Source organism: Hemicordylus capensis, chromosome 9 (genome assembly GCF_027244095.1).
Source record: "Hemicordylus capensis ecotype Gifberg chromosome 9, rHemCap1.1.pri, whole genome shotgun sequence".
NCBI lineage: Eukaryota > Metazoa > Chordata > Lepidosauria > Squamata > Cordylidae > Hemicordylus > Hemicordylus capensis.
Genome location: NC_069665.1, coordinates 31,182,252 through 31,196,433, shown reverse-complemented (window position 1 = coordinate 31,196,433; position 14,182 = coordinate 31,182,252). Strand labels below are relative to the sequence as shown.

General features: G+C 54.2%; 1 protein-coding gene across 1 annotated transcript in view; it reads right to left on the bottom strand.

Moving 5' to 3' along the window:
- Positions 1-13,079, bottom strand: part of SPG7 (SPG7 matrix AAA peptidase subunit, paraplegin) — a 30,893-nt gene extending 17,814 nt beyond the window's left edge. The window contains exons 1-4 of the mRNA XM_053271363.1: positions 12,570-13,079; positions 10,655-10,745; positions 9,439-9,528; positions 1,127-1,368 (exon numbers count right to left, since the gene is read on the bottom strand). Coding sequence (XP_053127338.1) covers positions 1,127-1,368; positions 9,439-9,528; positions 10,655-10,745; positions 12,570-12,914 — 768 coding nt within the window. The 5' untranslated portion in view covers positions 12,915-13,079. The remainder of the gene's footprint in view (positions 1-1,126; positions 1,369-9,438; positions 9,529-10,654; positions 10,746-12,569) is intronic.
- Positions 13,080-14,182: the final 1,103 nt, after the last annotated feature.

Below are 14,182 nucleotides of genomic sequence, written 5' to 3'. Positions count from 1 at the left end.
ACGCGAGTCACGATCTCAGGTGAGCCGGCACGGACCAAAGTCTGCCTTCCAGTAGCGAGTGTGCTAAGCAAGGCTCCCCTTGGTATGCATTTGGAGGGGGGAAACATGTGAGCACGGTCTGCTATAAGCTGGGGCCCGAGCTCAGAGGCAGAGCACCTGCTTTCCGTGCAGAAGGCCCCAGGCTCAACCCCCGGCAGCCTCTCCAGGTAGGGCTGGGAACGACTCCTGCCTGCCTGAAGCCTCGGAGAGCCACTGCCAGCCAGTGTCGACCAGCCTGAGCTAGGTGGACTAATGCTCTGACTTGGTACTAGGCAGCTTTCTCTACAGATTCCTACGAGTCAGAGGATGGCTTCAGTTATCGACAGGCAACCCATTCCGACCGACATTCTCAGCCTGCCAGACTCAGAAGGCCACAGAAGCCACGGCACGGCCAACGGAATGTCACGCAGACACTAATCAACCGTGGACAAAGTGATCCAGAATCACCAGACTGAGCCCTCTGCTCAGTGAAGGACTCAATTCATTGCAGTCTCAATTCCTGGCGTATTCTCCAGCAGACAAAGTCAGAGGGATACCCTAAAATAGGCTCAGCATGGGGTTTCTAAAACCAAGTTGGAGAATGCCACCTTCATGGTTTTAGCAGGATCCTATATAGACATATTTGCCCGACTTTTAGATGACCACTAAGTGGAAGAAGTTCAGTGTCTGGTTTCTCTCTTCCGTAGACCATTTAAAGAATCTAGTATCTATGGTGAATTTTCAGATATGTTCCTTGTCATACCAAGGAGAGACAGGGGAAGATGGACAGAAGATTCAGAAAAGCATCGTTTACATTGTGAACCGCCCTGAGACCTTGGGTTAGGGAGGTATGTATTTCCCCACTGCCCCCAAATGTAAGTAATTCACAAAAGCTAGGCAGTTTTGTATCTGAAAGGAACGGGTTCTGAATTCGTCAGATAATGGACCAATTTGAGTTGGTATAGACCTACGCAGGCTTTCACCCTGGAGAACACCGACAGAGATCTGTGAAATCCACAGGCCGGCACAGTTTCTTTGCACCCCCCTCAGCTGGCCTGATCTCACTGCTTGGCCTGAAGGGACTGATCCTGCTGGAAGAGACACTCACCGGCCGCCCAAAGACCACCGCCCCAGTATGCAAGTAGATTTCCACAATGTCGCTCTCCGGCACCACCTGGATGCGCTGCACCTCTCCTTTGGCCAGCATCTCGTTCACAAAGTCGTTCCAGGAGATGTTGCCCCCACTGGTGCTCAAGGAGTTCAGCAGGCTCATGATGACGGCGATGAGGAAGAGGGTCCTCAGGCGCTCCCGGTACATCTGGTCCTCCCTCTCCCGGCGTCGCTTCTCCTCTGGAGGGAGGAAACCCAAGAGCACATCAAGATGAGCCTGACGAGCCGGAGAGGGGGTTGAGCATGCCCCAAGCCGCAGACCCCCACAGCGCCGGTCTCTGTTCCGCATTTCGCTTCCCTGGGAAAGCTAAGCCAGGCGAGGAGAGGAGAGGCATCGAGTTGCAGCCCCTTCCCAGGGGCTGAATGAGGGGAGGGCTGGATGGAAAGGCTCCTCTCCAACCAGGCCAGCAGCTCAGGAACTGTCGGGACCCATCTGGGCTCTGACCCAGAGGAGGCCCTCTTGGAGGGGGAGCGTGTGCCCGTGCCAAGACCTCCGGCCCCCTAGATTTGAAAAGCCCCCTAGATTTGAAATGAAAGACCCTTAGATTTGACGGGCCCTAAGCAAACAGAGCTTGTTGCCTCTCCTGCAGTAGCCCCACTGGAGGAGGCCTCACACTCCGGGGGTCTGGTGCCCCCAGCAACACTCCTGCCCTGCCCTGCCCTGCCAAGAAGCCCTTCCACCACCCTGTGGGTCCCAAGAGCAGAGGTGATGCCGTGCCAGGGCCACCGTCTGAACAGGGGGAGAGGGAGGCCAGATCAAGCACCTGCCTGGGATCAGGGCCAGCCTGAGAGCCAGGAAGGGGTGGGGCTCCTGGTTCCTTTGCAGCCAGCCTTTGCTGGTTCGGCATCCCGTCCTCTGAGTGCCATCCGCAGCTGCTGCCTTGCTAGACCTGGGTATGGACAGCAGGGGCAGGCCGGCTTCATGGAGTGCCAGGTAGGCCTCTCCAGCATTAGCACTTGCAGGGGAAAGGGAAGTTTGCATTCTATCGGACAGGAAGTGTTTGCTGTGGGCCACCTCTCACTTTCCACGTGTCGTCTGCTCCATGAGCCAGACCAGCGTGAAGCCTATAACATTCCACGAGAGATGCATCTTTTCTTGGAAACACGAATCATACGAGAGTGTACCAGACTAGAAAGATGGTTCTGCGCCATCATTGGCACAAAGAGGGACTAAATGATGTACCATCATATGGACTGCATGCCCTACAAGCCTCCTCTGAATCACGAGTGGAGAAGCCTCTTTGGTCTTCTGCTCTGTCTCAGCTTGCATTCATTCCAGTTCGAAGAGGGGCTGCTTCCTCTAAATGAACAGAGACCAAACGCTGCCCAGCAGCAATGCGTAAGACCCCCTTCCCTCCCCAGCACCCTGGACCAGGGCGTCCTTCTCTCCAGCATTCCAGGCTAACTTCTCAGGTGTCAGCAGAGGTATTCCTGGAGCTCCAGGATGACCCAACAGCCACACACTGTGTACTGCTCAGCCTCTTCGAGCAAAGCCAGGCGTTTGTCATTTTCAACTGCTCAGGACTAGCATGCTAGCAGCATAAGAAGATTTTGATGCACTGTGAGGAGCTCCAAAAGGATCTCTCCAAACTGTGGGAGTGGGCACAAAGTGGCAAATGCAGTTCAATGTTAGCAAGTGTAATGTGATGCACATTGGGGCAAAACACACCAACTTCACATATACGCTGATGGGATTTGAGCTGTCGGTGAATGACCAGAAGAGGGATATCTTGGGGTTGTGATGGACAGCTCACCGAAAGTGTCGACTCAGTGCCTGGCAGCTGTGAAAAAGGCCAATTCCATGCTAGGGATCATTAGGAAGGGAATTGAAAATATAACTGCTATTATAATGCCCTTATACATAACTAGGGTGTGGCCACATCTGGAGTTCTGCATCCAGTTCTGGCCACTGTACCTTAAGAAGGATATAGCAGAAATGGAAAAGGTGCAGAAGAGGGCAACCCAGATGATCAGGGGCCTGGAGCACCTTCTATAGGAGGCTAGGCTACAGCATCTGGGGCTCTTTCGTTTGGAAAAGAGGGAGACATGATTGAGGTGTATAAAATTATGCATGGAGTGGAGAGGGTGGACAGAGAGACATTTCTCTCTCTCACACAGGACACTCGAACCAAGGGTCATCCCATGAAACTGAAGGTTGGGAAATTTAGGACTGACAACAGGAAGTCCTTTTTCACACAGCACATAGTTAATCTATGGCATTCTTTGCCATGGGATGTGCGGATGGCTACTAGTTTGGATGGCTTAAATTTGCTTAAGGAGCTTAAACCAGTTGATGGAGGACAGGTCTATCAATGGCTACTCAGAGGCACGATGCCTCTGAATACCAGTTGCAGAGGAGTAACAGCAGGAGAGAGGGCATGCCCTCAGCTCCTGCATCTGTGGGCTGCTTCCCAGAGGCATCTGGTGGGCCACTGTGGGAAACAGGATGCTGGGCTATAGTAGATGGGCCTCCTTGGGCCTGATCCAGCAAGGCTGTTCTTATTCTCTGTGATTTCAGATATTTGCTCTTGTCCCAAAGCACCTGCAAAGACTGCCTGGCTCTCCAGACAGAGTTGGGTGCTATAAACACCACCCAACCCTGCCAGCAGCACAGCCTATATCAATGCCATCCATTAAGGCCCTCCAATAAATCAGGGCTGCTTTGTTGGGCCATCTACCTGCTGCTGCCCAGATCAGATTCATTTGCAAACTGAACAAGAGCCATTATCAGCGAACAGCACCAGCTAAACCAGGAAGACAACAAAAACCGAGAGCAGAGATCCAGCCCCCTCCACAGTCCTGAGGGGCCCTCCCAGAGCAAGGCAGCAGCAGCAGCACATTCACCCACACCTTGTGCTGTCCTGTGTTTCCAATTAGCACCTCCAGAGGAAAGGAACCGTCTTTCAGAGCAAGCCATCAATTCCCAAACCATGACGGATGAGGAGCTGTGTTCCGCCTGTCCCCTTTTGTCCCCCACTTGCCAACTCACAACCCCGTCTTATCAGGAGGACCCAGCGACAGCAGGGTGAGCAAATTCATCACATTTGCCAGCAAGTGCCCAATAAAGTCTCCAGCTGAAAGGAAATGGCACTGACAAGGGAAGAACAGAGGCCTGACAGCTGGGGAAGACACCCTGCAACCTACAGAATGGCAAGGGCTACGAGGCCAGGCTTGCCTGCTTCTTAACAACACGGGGGCAGCCTGGGAAGAGAGGACCTCCGGGGACTCCAGCTGTATCCCAAGGACCTCTCTCCAAGAAGGAGGCGGCCCCCTCTCCACAGGACAACGCTCCCCTGGTTTCCATGAGAGTCCTCCAGACTACCACCAAGAACCATCCATGCAGTTCTGGCCAAGAGGAACTTCTACTCAACAGCCAAGTCTGCTTCCAGACTGCAGAAACTGCCAAGACTAAACCCCCCAAAGGGCATCTAGGAGTTTCTCCCACCCTTTCAGCTCACAGTTCTTGCACGGTTGGCAAACATTGGAAGGCTTGCACACTCTTTAGCTACCATCAGCACCCCAAAGATCAATCAAACCAAGGCTAGATTTCAAATGCATGACCAAGCACCCTTTGGGATCAGTAACCTCCCCACTGGCTCTTAGGATCCAACTGGTGCTCACCCTGGAAAGGTCTCTGGGCTGCTGCCTCTCCTGTACTGGCCTGGGAACTCTGAGCCACGCTGCTTGGCATGTGGTTCAGAGTTCCACGTGCCTTTAGGGCCCACCTTTACATACTGCCTTTCTGCCTATGCACTCCGTCTAAAAACATGACCTGAGGTCTAACAGTGCAAAAGGAGGAGAGACGGAGAGGAAAGCAAAGAGCCCAGTTCAGAGAGCATGGCCACTGCATGAGCCGAGCCGACACGGCAGCTGCTCCTAGCCAGGCCGACAGAGGTGGCCTCCCTCTCTCACCTGTCCCTCTGATGCCGGCAGGTGGAATGGCGGCTGAGGCTGGAAATAGGGTCTCTGCTCCATTACCTGCCCTCCGGCAGACGACGGGTCTTTTGGGGCAAGCAACGACCTTCCTCAGCTGACGTGCAGAGGCAACCCTGATCAAGTCTTTCTCCCTCCCAAGTGGCAGAGGCAATCAAAGCAGATGTGGGCCAGACACCACTTGGCTCCTTGATCAGATTAAGGGGCTTCCTCCAACGGCTGCTCCTCTCTCACAAGGAGGAGAGATGCCTCCTTGGAGGCTGCTGAGAAGCTGGCTGGCCCCACGTGGGAGAGGCGGCCTCCCGCTGGCCTGCCCCTTGGCCAACGCTGCCGCCCCACGCCTCCTCCGCCACTGCACTCTGCCCCCCCCCCCCGAGGCTGCCGAGAACGTGGCCACACACTCCACAGGGTGACACGGGGTGGACTCCACCTCCCCACGTCCATGGAGGCCTCCCGCGCAAGAGGGAAGGCCGTGGCGCTCGGCAGAGGAGAACTTCCGCAAGCCGGACGCCTCGCACCTTCTCACCAGGGCACTTGCTGCGGAGCTCGTGTGGTCTCTCAGGCCCCCGGGAGCAGCTCCTGTGGCATCGAGCAGGGTGCATGGAACCGGCACCTGCTGGTTCAAAGGGGGGGGAGGGATATCGAAGGACGGGGGAGGGTGCTCTCACCCCTCCCGCCGCATTTCCCCCACTGGCGCTGCCTTTTAAAATGGCCCAGGGGGGCAGCAGGGTACCTCCTTGCCGCCCCAATGCCTCCTTGGACCGGAAGTGATTGGTGCATGGGTGCACGCAGGGTAAGAGCACCCTCCCCCGTCCTGAAAGATATCCCCCCGCCACCTTCAAACTGGCCAAACTGCCGGTTCGTGCACATCCCTAGTGGCATCTGTTCACCTTTCCCGAGAAAATGGGCTTCCTGCTTCATAGCCGAGGGATTTGGGCTGCGTGGGGTCCCAGCCCATGCAGCCTGTAACTACAACTCCCAGAATGCATCATGTGATGGAGCCCCGTCCTATGTTACATCCATAAAGTAACTACAACTCCCATCCTGCCCAGCCAAAGGCCACTGCAGCTGGGGGATGCTGGGAGTTGTAGTCAACAACGCCTGGGAATCCTTGTTAGAGGGAATGCAGGTCCCAGCAAACCAAGACCTCATTCCTGCTCTGAAGTAACTGCTGACTGGTGTGAGCTTGGACTGCAAGGTTGAGATATTCCCCTGCTAACCATCACTGCCACCTACTCTGATTTTCCCCCCAGTTCAGAAAGGAATCGGAATCATCAGATTTCTGCGTAATCACTTTGGCCCAGAGGCCAAAGGACCACAGCCTCAGACCTGGGAGATCTAACCTGGGCTGCCACTGCATAGTGTCTGCCTCTCTCCCCCTCCCCTCCTCCTGCCCCAGTCTGGAACACCCCCAAAACCCAAAATGGACTTAGCGCTTCTTCATAGACACGACAAACAGCAGCAGCAGCAAAACACAAAGATCCCGCTTGGTGGATAATGAGCCCGGAGTTCAGAGCAGGGGTGCTTACTGGAGGGGAAAATAACTTGGAGCCATCTGGGGCCAGTGGCAACTGGCAGCTTGTTTATCCCAGTTTCTCGGCCATGGAGCCCTTTGTTCACACAGCAGAAGGGTGGTGTGGGCAGCCAAGGAGCCAGGGGAAGCGCTGCCTGCCCGCTCCTGTTCTTGCAGCCGCCGAAAGGCAGCTCACATGGGAGGAAGAGCAGGGCGTCTTCCACCTGGGGTCGGGGGGGCGCTGTCCCGACAGGGACAGTTTTACCCACCAGAAGACCTTTGTATTGCCAGGAGTGGAAGGTTCTAGCATCTGCCTCCGAAGTTCATCTGGGGGTCAGTTTAAACAAGCTCTGCTTCTTATCAGGGCCTGCAGCTTCTTATCAGAGTTGCCATGAAAAAACTTCATCGTTAAGCACCTGCTTCTTGCTCATTATAGACATGTAAGCCAAGAAGACTCTTGTTAGGTAACTTGCTTTGTTTGAAGTCATGCAGAGAGAGACGGCCTGCGTGGAATGCGAGCGGGATTTCACCGCGGCCCAGTGCGCAGGTGCCATGGGCACATCCCCTTCCGCACTGGGTGATCCCCAGTAGTTTTGGCTTAGAGGGACCTAAGCAGCCTCCTACCTCTTTGGCTTTCTTTAACTGAAATGCCATTGATTTCATCTCCCACCGGTGTCTGTTTCTCTGCCTTGGCCCCAGGAAGGGACCATGGGTGCACCGACATCTTGATCCAGAGGCGGGGACACAAGGGGTCTGCAGCAGCACCCAGGCGGCCGCAGGGGCCAGGAGCTTTTCTAGTCTCTCAGCACTAGGCTCTGTGCACACATCTGCTGCGCCACGAAGGGCAAACCTCTCCCTCTTAAAAAGGCAGAGTCAAATTACAGCAGCAGCAGAAGGGGAGGGGGAGAAGCAGAGCCCCCACGGCTGCTCAGCTTCATCCATGAGAACTGCTGAAAGCTCCGAGGGAGGGAGGGATGTGAAACTCAGGGGCACTGTCAGGTCAACTCAGACTCAAACTGCAGGTTGTGTGAAAAAGAAAAAAGCCCAGCATCCGTAGTAGGAGGCCCCTGTGATCTCGCTTGAGCGGAGCAAGTTTTAAAGAGGCCGCATCCTCTGCGAGGGACTGAAGCCCCGTCAGAACATTAACACAGGGTGAGAGGCTAGATACAGAGGCCACATTTGCAGAGTGGTGGGGGGGGGGGCAGGGAGACAGGGCCAGGGCGGCCTCAAGCATGTGTGTCTCTTCACCCCGGCCGGCCACGGCATGACTCCAACCAAGCTGGCTTGCAGGTTCTTGGCATGCTTTCCCTTGCAGACGCCAGCTCCTTCCCAGAAGGGAGACAATGGCCAAAAGACCCAGCCATGTGCATCTTTTGTGAGCACCCCTTGGCACACACCCGGAGTCCCCACATCCTTTTGCAACTAAGGCTAAATGTGTGTGACTGAAGAGCGTAGTGGTTCGAGTGTTGCACTAGGACCGGGAAGACCCAAGTTCAAAGCCCCATTCATCCATGAAGCTCATTGGGTGACTCCGGGCCACCAGTCATGTATCTCTCAGCCTAACCTACCTCACAGGGTTGTTGTGAGGATAGACAAAAGTGTGTACACTGCTCTGAGTTCCTCAGAGGAAGATCAGGATATAAATGTAATTAAATTAAATTAAATTAAAATCTGCCAGACCTTATTCACGCCTTAATCTCCCTCCTTAACTCTGGTGTCTCCCGTCTGTCTGTGTTTTGGATCACAAAGCCCTTGGGGCAGGAGCCCATCCCCTCATTCTCTGTAAAGTGCCAGGTAAATGGAAGACACTCTAAAAATAAGTTCACATCATCATCATCATGCAGAGCCCATCTTTCCGCCTGGAGGCAGTTCCCCTGTAACAACCCAGGAAGGCACTTCAACATTTCAGCTGGATTTCAGCATCCCCAAATAGATTTAACTGCTCTTCCAAAGACATGACCTCAATTTAACATTCGCTTCTAAACAATGTTAATATTTGAAATACATACAGGAACGCATGTCTAAAAGAACAAGGTGAAAGACAACAGACTCATTTTTGTGGCAAAGATAACCTTACTGCAGATCACAGAACCAGTGTTCCCTCTAATAGGGATTCCCAGATGTTGTTGGCTACAACTCCCATAATCCCCAGCCAAAGGCCACTGCAAGTGGGGATGCTGGGAGTTGTAGTGAACAACATCTGGGAATTCCTGTTAGAGGGAACACTGCACAGAACTCATCTGATTTGGGCAAAACTAATTCAAGTTTGGGTTTTGCAAAAAGATGGGAAGCATATAAGAACGTGGACAGCTCCACAACTCGCTGAAGAAAGGAGCTGGCATCTCTTCATCACATATCACTAGGCAGAGAAACTCTTGAGAGGAAATATTCTGAAGCCCCACCCCCAAGAATAATGAAAACTGTGTCCTCACTAAGAAGAGGAAGCCACCTAATGGCACAGCGGGGAAATGGCTTGACTAGCAAGCCAGAGGTTGCCGGTTTGAATCCCCGCTGGTGTGTTTCCCAGACTATGGGAGGAGCACCTATATATCGGGCAGCAGAGATTTAGGAAGACGCTGAAAGGCATCATCTCATACTGCGCAGGAAGAGGCCATGCTCAACCCCTCCTGTGTTCTACCAAAGACAACCACAGGGCTCTGCGGGCGCCAGGAGTCAACATCAACTTGACAGCACACTTTACTAAGAAGAGTAGAGAAGATTCTTTTTCAGGCTGGAGAGTCTCACTACTGGCTGGAAACTTCCTATCAAAAACATGAAACGCTTAACATCAAAAATGCACTTACCCTCATCTTCCTCTGGGGATTTCCCTTTGGACCCTCCATCGCTGCTGCCATTGTGACGAGAGCCAGAAGCAGAAAAATAGCAAGTGCCACCTAGGAACAAATATATATTCAGGGCTGTGGTGTCTCTCTCACAGGCATGGCACAGGGCAAAGGAGCCTGGAATTCTGAGCACCTCAGCTTTGCTTTCCCTTTGAAAGGAACTAACATAACTTCTAGTCCTCAGTATTTCAAGCTTTGTAATGCTGCATTGTGGAAAACATCTGCTGAACTCTTAGATGCCAGACGGAGGGGAGCCAGAGTCAAAGATTCTGTCACCTGTCCGGTATGTGTTTAAATGCTACCTTTTGGACTTAAATATTCAAGGTGGCTTACTGATCATACTAAGAATATAAAAACAAACACAATATATAAAACACAATCATATATGACACAAAAACAAAATAGCTAAAACCTCCTATTGAGAGCAATAGTTTTTCATAAAAACTCATCCAAATGCTCCAAAAGAAGGCTGCCTTAGCTTAGTATCTGAAAGCCAGCAAGGTGAACATCCCTATAGAGGAAGTATCACCACTTTTGTGCCACCACAGAAAAGGCCCTGTCCCACATCGCCACCCCACCATACTTTACACAGCAGGAGCTACCACAGCGGGTGCCCCAAAGAAGATCATAATGTAGGATAAGTTCTCCAGAAGAAGGCAATAGCTGTTATTCTGGGCCAAGACTCTTTTAGTCTTTAAAAAGGTCAAAACTGGCCCTTTAAATTGGACTTGTAAACCAACTGAGAACAGATGAAGTTGTAGCCAAGTTAACTGTGTCTGCTCCAAGTGGTCTGCACCAGGAGTTGTAGGATATTGTCTTCACAGACTGGCAGCGGCTTCTCCAAGGTTGCAGACAGAAATCTCTCTCAGCCCTGTCTTGGAGATGCTGCCAGGAAGGGAACTTGGAACCTTCTGCTATTCCCAGAGCGGCTCCATCCCCTGAGGGGAATATCTTGCAGTGCTCATACTTCTAGTCTCCCTTTCATATGCAACCAGAGTGGACCCAGCTTAGCTAAGGGGACAAGTCGTGCTTGCTACCACAAGACCAGTTCTCCTCTCCTTCAGCCAGAAGAATGTCAGGAAAAGCCTGGGGGAGTCCAAAGCTGAACTCAGCCTGAGGCAGCTCAGTTATGGGGCACTGCTCTTCCCCCTGGATTAAGAAGTCTTTCCTTACTCACCCAGAAGCTTCCAGAGTGGGACAAAGTGCCTTTTCACTATAGGCTGAGCAAGTCCTGCAGATGTGAGGCACAGCATTTGTGACAGAAGGCTCTGGGGAGAAGACAGTAGAAAAGAGAGTTTTGCTCAGTAAATCAGCCAGGAAAACACCAAGACCCACACAGCACTGAATCTGATCAATGGCCAGAGATATACAGAAGAAACTAGGTTCCGTTACCCATCTTCTATCTATCTATCTATCTATTTCTCCTAGGTGTACCTGTCACTAATCCCATGTGTAGCAGCTCTCGCGAGAGTTCGCAAGCAGCTGCCAATAAGCAACAGGACAGGGGAGAAAACAGGGATGCGGCTGCCGGATGGCCAGCTGCCGGGAGCTGGCGGGTAGGCGGGAGGTGGTGGTGGCAGGCCGGCTTTCTCGTCAGCCCGTCAGCCAGAAACCACAGGCAGGCGAAGAAGCTGGCTGCTCCTGCCAGCAGCCGGCCAGCAGTAACACACAGCGGTGGGAACAGGTGGCAGTGGGCCGGGCCAGCCGCTGGGAGCAACAGGTGGGCGGCAGGGTGGGCCAGCTGCCGGGAACTGGAGGACGGGAGGAGGTGGTGGGCCAGCTTTCCAGCTGGCCCGCCAGCCAGAAACCATGCAGGTGGTTGGGGAGAAGCAGGGCAGCGGAGGCACAAATGCTCTGTGCCCAACCCGGCTAGTTAAAATAAATTCAAGCACAATTGCCCAGAGTTCCATTCAGACTCCGCAGCAGAGGGGCCCAAGCCCTCCTTTTCCAACAAGATACATGCATGGAGATTATTTCAGGGTATTTGCTCCAAGTCAAGCATCCACTGAAGAGTTTGCTTTCTCCAAATGCTAGCACCTTACCCCAGGACATCCTTTTCACAGCATGGTTGGGAAAACCCATGTCCTGAAACCAGTATGAATCCTATCTGCTCTTTTTCTTTTTCTTGCAACAATTTCAATACATACAGATGAGGCAAACTGCCTCAGTACACATAGAGGTAATCTCTTCTATTAACTAAACACCAACAATTCTATAGAAGCCAAACAAATGCAGAGGAATGCTCTAGGAAATGCAGGTTGTTTCCCCTCCAAACAAGAGGCAAGCTAAAGAACACATACAAAAACATACTCCTAGAGAAAATCAACAAGTACAGAAAGAGGTGCCTTTCATCAAACAAACGGGGCCTGCAGGTTTGGGGACCTAATGGGTAGGGGAAGGACAAGAGCAGTGTTCCCTCTAACAGGGATTTCCAGAGGTTGTGGACAACAACTCCCATAATCCCCAGCCAAAGGCCCTTGCAGCTGGGGATGCTGGGAGTTGTAGTCCACAACCTCTGGGAATCCCTGTTAGAGGGAACACTGGACAGGATTGTGTGTTAAGGACATCAAAAGAGCCCAGCTGGCTCAGACTAAAGTAGGTCCATTCAGACCAGCCTTTGGCTTTCCAGAGTGGCCAGCCCAGGCCCCAGTGAGAAGCCCACAACCAGGACATGGAGAAAACAACCTCCCATGCCAGCTTCCTGGCCCCGGGGATTCAGCGGCATGGAAAGAGCATGTAGCCCTCTGGACTAATCATCCATTGACAGACCTCTCCTCCTTCATAGACTTGTCGAACAGGGGCTTCCCAGATGCTGTGGACTACAACTCCCAGCATCCCCGGCTGCAAGGGCCTTTGGCTGGGGGCTATGGGAGTTGCAGTCCACAACCTCTGGGGATCCCCCTTAGAAGGAACACTGGGACTCCCAGGTGTTTGTCGGCTGGCCTACAACTCCCATCATCCCCTGCGGCCGCTGCAGCAGGGGGCGATGGGAGTTGTAGTCCATCACCTGGAGACCCGCGCTGGCCGCAGTCCTCCTACTGACTGAAACCAACGGCGGCGGCCGAGAGGCGCTTCCTTCCTTCCCCGCTTACCTGCTGCGGTGCGGCGCCGCGCAGGGCCCGGAGGCCGGCCGCGGAGGGAGGCCTGCTGGGCGCCCAGCGCGGGGCGGGGCGGCGGCCCCCGCAGCTCCGCCGGAGGAGCCCGAGCAGGAGCCAGGAGGCCCCGGTCATGATGGTCTGCGGAGGGAGGAGAGACGGGGGTGGGGGAGGCGCGCTACTGCCGCCGGGCCGGAGAGGGAGGAGGCCGCGGGGGGGACGAGCCCGTCGGGAGCGACGCCTCCGCCATCTTGGAGGCTGGCAGGCAGCCGCGCGGACGCCGCCGGGCCCGCTCTCAAGATGGCCGGCCTCCCTCCCTCCCTCCCTGCGCAAGGCGCCCATCACGTGACCACGCGGGTCTCAGTCCGCCGCGGCTGCTCCCTGGCTGGCCCCGCTGGCGCGGCGGGGAGGGGAGGGGGAGAGGACCCCGGGGACGCGCCCTCCGCCTCCCCCATGATACGGGGTCCATGCCTGTGTGCTGCCCCACCCATGGAGGGGCGGGGGTGTCGCTTGGGCGGAGACCCAGCCCCCCTCCCCCCGCCGGCCGCATTGCAGACGAGCCACCAGCCTGTTGGGAAGCTCCAGGATTGTTTCCGAGTGGGGGGGCGCGGATATTCCTGGGGGGGGACACTCGAGCCCCCCCTCCTGCGGGGTCCGCGCGGCCCTGGCCTAGCCGGCTCCTGCCTGCCCAAAGACACCAGTCCAGGCTCCTCCTGGGCGCCGTGTCGCTCGCTTGCTCCGTGTCGCTCGCTAGCCAGCTCAGGGGAAACAAACCAACATAGGCAGCTGCCATAGACTGAGTCAGACCCTTGGTCTGTCTCGCTCAGTATTGTCTTCACAGGCTGGCAGCGGCTTCTCCAAGGTTGCAGGCAGGAATCTCTCTCAGCCCTATCTTGGAGTTGCTGCCAGGGAGGGAGCTTGGAACCTAGATGCTCTTCCCAGAGCGGCTCTATCCCGAGGGGAATATCTTATAGTGCTCACACTTCTAGTCTCCCATTCATATGCAACCAGGGTGGACCCTGCTTAGCTTTTTTTTTCCTGGAGATGCTGCCAGGGAGGGAACTTGGAACCTCAGATGCTCTTCCCAGAGCAGCCCCATCCCTTAAGGGAATATCTTTCAGTGCTCACACATGTAGTCTCCCATTCATATGCAACCAGGGCATATCCTGCTTAGTAAAGGGGACCATGCATGCTTGCTACCACAAGACCAGCTCTCTTCTCCCAACATTTGGGAACTCAAGGAGGCTGATTACTGTGAGATGCATGTGCTGGTTCCTGTTCTTCGTGGTGTTGCATCATCTCTGCCCTCCTGCTCACTCGGATGAGCAGCAGACGAGCCATAGACCTGCTTTCGGTTCCATCGCTGCTACAGAGTTCTTTCGGCAGCATTGAGGTGGCTTCACTGCCCGGCTGTGGCAATGAGATCAGCGTTTCCCCCAGTGACTTGCATTTGGCACTGCTGTGCTTGCTTCTGCTGCTGCTGAATTATACACACACACCAGTCAAGATGCACTACTTGGGTTTTCTGGCTTGTATGGGTTACTCAGCAGCAACTTTCCAAACCACTGTGGCAAGTTAAGGGCTGCTATGCACATTTCAGATAGCTCTGC